This window comes from Zootoca vivipara, chromosome 5 (genome assembly GCF_963506605.1).
Source record: "Zootoca vivipara chromosome 5, rZooViv1.1, whole genome shotgun sequence".
NCBI classification, from domain to species: Eukaryota; Metazoa; Chordata; class Lepidosauria; order Squamata; family Lacertidae; genus Zootoca; species Zootoca vivipara.
The window spans coordinates 663,766-669,034 of NC_083280.1; the positions used below are offsets into that span (position 1 = coordinate 663,766).

At 50.2% G+C, this 5,269-nt stretch overlaps 1 protein-coding gene across 1 annotated transcript; it reads left to right on the forward strand.

Moving 5' to 3' along the window:
* The first annotated feature begins 2,199 nt into the window (after window positions 1-2,199).
* LOC118093844 (somatostatin-like) lies at window positions 2,200-3,995 on the forward strand. The gene is made up of 2 exons (XM_035133602.2): window positions 2,200-2,494; window positions 3,601-3,995. The coding sequence occupies exons 1-2, from the start codon at window positions 2,354-2,356 to the stop codon at window positions 3,811-3,813; spliced, it is 354 nt and encodes a 117-aa protein (XP_034989493.1). The 5' UTR covers window positions 2,200-2,353; the 3' UTR covers window positions 3,814-3,995.
* The last annotated feature ends 1,274 nt before the right edge of the window (window positions 3,996-5,269 follow it).

Here is a 5,269-nt window from a genome sequence, read left to right on the forward strand (position 1 = left end):
CCTCCAAAGAAGGAGACTCCACCACACTCCTTGGTAGCAAATTCCACTGCCAAACAGCTCTTACTGTCAGGAAGTTCTTCCTAATGTTTAGGTGGAATCTTCTTTCTTGAAGTTTGAATCCATTGCTCCGTGTCCGCTTCTCTGGAGCAGCAGAGGTCATCTTGGTCGCCCTACTCAGTCTGCACATGTTCCAGCTTGTCAGCATCCTTCCTAAATTGTGGTGCCCAGAACTGGGCACAGTATTTAGGCTGTAGTTCTGGACACGTTCATTTAGCACCGGGAAGTTGTCCTGAATTTCGCAGGACTTAACTACCGAATAAATATGATTCGCCTGGAAGAATGCCAGAGGCGAAAACAGTATCTCCTCAATCCGTATTTATTGATTCTTGGCACGATCCTGAGGATGCTTCTTTGGAAGTTAGTTTCACTGTTCAGGAGAGGCTCCTGGAATATATTCAGGATCGCAGCCTGAAGTTGTCATCATCCTGTCCGCAAGCTGACCCAGGGAGTCCATCCCACTGGACCCCATTAGAGAACCAGCGAGATCTAGTGGTCAGAGTGTGGACTAGGACCCGGGAGACCAGGGTTCAAATCCCCACACGGCCACGAAGCTCAATTTGGGTGCTGCCTGTCACAGCCTCTCAGTCTCGCCTGCCTCTCAGCGTTGTTGTGGGGATTAAATGAGGAGGGGGAGAACCCTGCGCGCCACCTTGAGCTCCTTGGAGAAAAGGGTGGGATATAAAGGCAATAAATAAAAGAAAATACCTCTAAGAGAAATAAACGCGACGGGAAGCATTTTAACCTGCAGCTACTATTGCAAGAGCGCCGTCACCGACACAATCGCGCCATACGGTAGGAGATGGTTCGGAGTTAAAACACATTTGTTGTGATCTTGCGAATCCGCGGAGGCGGAGTTAGAAAAGAAGCGGATGCTGCAGGGGACCCAATCCAGCGGTAAATTCTGCGGCCCCGCAGAGGGCTCTCCCCTTTCTTTCAGGGGATCGGGCGCAACAGAACCTCTCGCTGGATTGGGCCTCAAATCGCCAACTAGACTCCCCAAGTCTCAAGTCCTAAGCAAGTTCAGAGAAGTGGATCCGAATGAAGTCGACCAGACTTTCATTCGGATCCACTTCTCTGAACTTGCTTAGGACTTGAGACTTGGGGAGTCTAGTTGCTGGAAGCCACAGGAGGGGAGAGTTGCTCGAGTGCTCGGATCCTGTTTCCGACAAGACTCAAGAGGCATCTGATTGGCTACTGTGGGAACAGGATGCTGGACTAAGATGGGCCCCTGGCCTGATCCACCAACTTCTTCTTCCGCTCTTATGGCTATGATTGCAAGGAGGCAGCCAGGCACACAGGCCAAAGGCGTTAATCCGGAGATAAAACAGGGCTCGTGTATCCACGGGGTTAGGAGAGAAGCCGATTGTGCCCGAGGTTATAAGGGAAAATGGATCTATCAGGAAGAGATTGAAACGAAGGGCCCAATCCGGTGGTAAGTTTTGCGGCTCCACCTTCGTTTCAGTGGATCGTGCGCAGCAGAACTTCCCTTGGATCAGCCCCCAAATCTCCACCTAGACTCCTCAAGGCTTCAGTCCTGAGCAAATTCGGAGAAACGGATCCGAATGAATCCGACCAGACTTTCATTCGGCTGCCTGAAAAACGAAGCAGCGCGCCTGGAGGTTTGCATGAGCGGGTCCTCTAGTCAGTTTCCTCGCTCCGCGTCTGTCATATCCACCCTCCTGCCCTTTGCAGCTCCTCCGGGAGAGTACCAATTCCTCCATGGGGAGGGAAGGAGGGATTCGCGAACGCCCCCCCCCGCTCACCCTTCCCTCCACCGGACGCCCACTCCTCCAGGCCAAAGCTCTCCTCTGTGCGTACGGACTTCCGAGCGCGCCTGTGGGAACTTTGCGCACCGATTTTCCCCCAACAGGGCATCTTTGCAGCCAGCGTTGCGTGTCCTATGGGGGCAAGCGTCACCATGCCTCCTCCTCCTCCTCCTTTCAGCCCTTCCTCTGTAGACACGTGTCAACCCCCTCACTTGGGAGGTAACAGATCCGCGCGCTTAATGGGACGTCAAAAAGCGCCGGGATCCTTTTTGCGGGTAGGGGTAGTTGTTACACCTCTTCCTTGACGTCAGCAAAAGGCATTATAAAAGGGGGGCGCCGGTAGAGATCCCAGAAGCCACGACCGCCCCTCATGAGCTGTAACAGCGACCCCAAGGAGCGGAGACGTCGCAGCAGCAGCAGCGCCATTCCACCGTCCCTTCCCGTCCCGTCCGGCTCTCGCGCGCTCTTCGCCTCCTTTCTCCGCTCGCTTTCCCCGGGAAAGAACCGCTCTCTCAGGCTTCGCCAGCATGTTGACCTGCCGCCTCCAGTGCGCCCTCGCCCTGCTCGTCTCGGTCGCCCTGGCCCTGAGTACCGTGGCCGCCGCCCCCTCGGACCCGAGGCTCCGGCAATTCCTGCAGAAGTCGCTGGCCGCAGCGGCGGGGAAACAGGTAAGGGACCCAGGAGTCTGAGGGAGGGGGGAGGGAGAGAAGGGCGTGGGAGGGGAGCAGAGCTAGAAGAAAACCGGAGAGTCTCCGAGCAGGTGCAGAATCCCTTCTCCTTATCACTACTTCGAAGCAGTAGCAGCCGCTGGATCAGACCCCCTAGACCAGGTACCCCCAAACTTCGGTCCTCCAGATGTTTTGGACTACAATTCCCATCTTCCCTGACTACTGGTCCTGTTAGCTGCGGATCATGGGAGCTGTAGGCCAAAACATCTGGAGGGCCACAGTTTGGGGATGCTTGCCCTAGACCTTCGTCCCCTTAATGCAGAGGTAGACTGCCGCTGTCCATAGAGGTTCAACTCCTCAGTTATATAAAGAGCTAATACAAACAGCAGAAGAAATCCCAAATGGGTGTTTGGCAACAGGTTATTTTATTTTATTTATTGAATAAGATTTCCAACAACAACAAAACAACAACAACGGAAAGTGTAAACCATAAAGCATCTCAACCTGGGAGGACAAGAGAACAAAGATATATAGTGCCTTCATTTATTTTATAAAATTTATACACTGCTTGATTGTAAAAGAAAACCTCAAAGCGGTTTCCAAAAAGAATAAAGATAATCAAAAGGTAAAACTGGCAATGAAATGAACTAAAAACAGACTTACACATGCATCAGCTGTCTAAATATCTGGGTAGGTTTGTCCATACAAAAATGTTTTTTTGCAGGTGCTGAAAAGAGTACAGTGCAGGTGCCTGTCAATAGGCAGGGAGTTCCAAAGTGTAGGTGCTGCAACATTAAACTACTGATTTCTCACAAATGCGGAATGAGTATCATGTGGCACCTGTAATGGTGCCAGCTGCAAAGGAGTAATCAAGTATTGACTCATGCGAAGATTCCCTTTACCAATAACAAACAAACAAAATCAAGGTATTCTCCACCTCTGAATCCCGTCATTATTGAGAATAGAGGTTCTGTGAAATCTGGTATGAGCCAGACATTAGAACATATTGGTGGCACTGAGCTGCAAGGAATCATGCCATATAGCAAGATAAATGGCTGTGCCAAGCTCAGTCTCTCTCCCTCTCTTTATCTCTTTCTCCCTCAAAGGAATTGGCCAAGTATTTCCTGGCGGAATTGCTCTCAGAATCAAGCCAGACGGACAATGAGGCCCTGGAATCAGACGACTTGTCCCGTGGAGCCGAGCAGGATGAGGTGAGGCTGGAGCTGGAGAGATCGGCCAACTTGAACCCAGCCCTTGGACCCAGAGAACGCAAAGCCGGTTGCAATTACTTCTTCTGGAAGACATTCACAGCCTGTTAGCTCGAGAAACCTCTTCATTTCTCCCTGTCTCCACCTCCAGCCTTTCCTTTCTTTCCCAGTCCCTTCATGCCAGGAGCTGAAGACTGTATTGTATAAAACACATTGTCAAGATAATATGAAAAGGGAAAAAAAACACCTAACTTTGATTTTGAAGTTGTTTTAATAAAACATTCAGTTTCAATTGTACACAATTTCCTTGGTGTTTGTGATGTCTGACTATTTCTTCATGACACACTGATCCCCCCCACCGCACCCCACATTGCAAGTCACTCTTGTGGGAATGTTCCGGGAGGCAGGAGTGGATATGTTGTTAAATAATATCCTTCCTAACTTGTGTTTGCAAGTCCCTTTACTTAGCAGAGTGCACCCCCCCTTTAATACACAGCGGTTAGCTCAGGCATCCCCAAACTTCGGCCCTCCAGATGTTTTGGACTACAGTTCCCATCTTCCCCGACCACTGGTCCTGTTAGCTAGGGATCATGGGAGCTGTAGGCCAAAACATCTGGAGGGCCGCAGTTTGGGGATGCCTGGGTTAGCTTGTTGCAGGCTCGTTTGAGCTTCTCAGTACAAGATCCCTGGTAAGAGCCCTTCTTGTCCCTCTTAAAAAGAATAGACACGACAATCTTACGTTAAAAGTATAAAAGTAGTTTACTCACATTCATTCAGTTCACAGTTGGATCCCTGAAGGCAGACTTAGGTTACAAAAGTATATATACACATGGAACTAGCCCATAAGGGAGTTAGTCCCAAGTGACTGCAGACAGGCAGTCACTTCTGTTCACATGTTGAGAGCAGGATGGAGAAGAGGTGAAACAGAAAGGGCTGGGGGGCTGTGTGCATTTTGGTTTTGTTACCTGCATAGGTAAGGTCACGCCCACCTCTAGTCACATGCAGAGGAAGTTTTGTCCCAGCCCAGGAGGAAACAGGGAGTTTGTGACTGGCTGGACCAATCATTCTCCAGCATGACCACTCTAGCAAAACAAGGAATGTTGTACTCGACTTCTACTTATGTATCATATCCTACAGCAGGGGTCAGCAAATCTTTTCAGCAGGGGGCTGGTTCACTGTCCCTCAGCACTTGTGGGTGCCGGACTATATTTTGAAAAAATAAAATAAAAAATGAACGAATTCCTATGCCCCACACAAATAACCCAAAGATGCATTTTAAATAAAAGGACACATTCTACTCATGTAAAAACATGCTGATTACCGGACCGTCTGCGGGCCGGATTTAGAAGGCGATTGGGCTGCATCCGGCCCATGGGCCTTAGGTTGCCTACCCCTGTCCCACAGTATCCTTTTCTCACAGTGGCCAAGCAGATGCCCCAGTGGGAAACTCACAAGCAGAACCTGAGCATAAGAGACCTCTCTCCTCCTGCGATTTCCAGCAACTGGTCTTCAGAGGCAGAGCATAAGCATAGATGTCCTGACTACCAGGTAGTAGCCATCGATAGCC

What these genes read in the sequence shown, in the direction of transcription:
- LOC118093844 (XM_035133602.2), top strand. Translation starts at nt 2,354, where the DNA reads ATGTTGACCTGCCGCCTCCAGTGCGCCCTCGCCCTGCTCGTCTCGGTC. An exon ending in CCGCAGCGGCGGGGAAACAG is followed by an intron (nt 2,495 to 3,600) that starts GTAAGGGACCCA and finishes TCTCCCTCAAAG; the next exon opens with GAATTGGCCAAGTATTTCCT.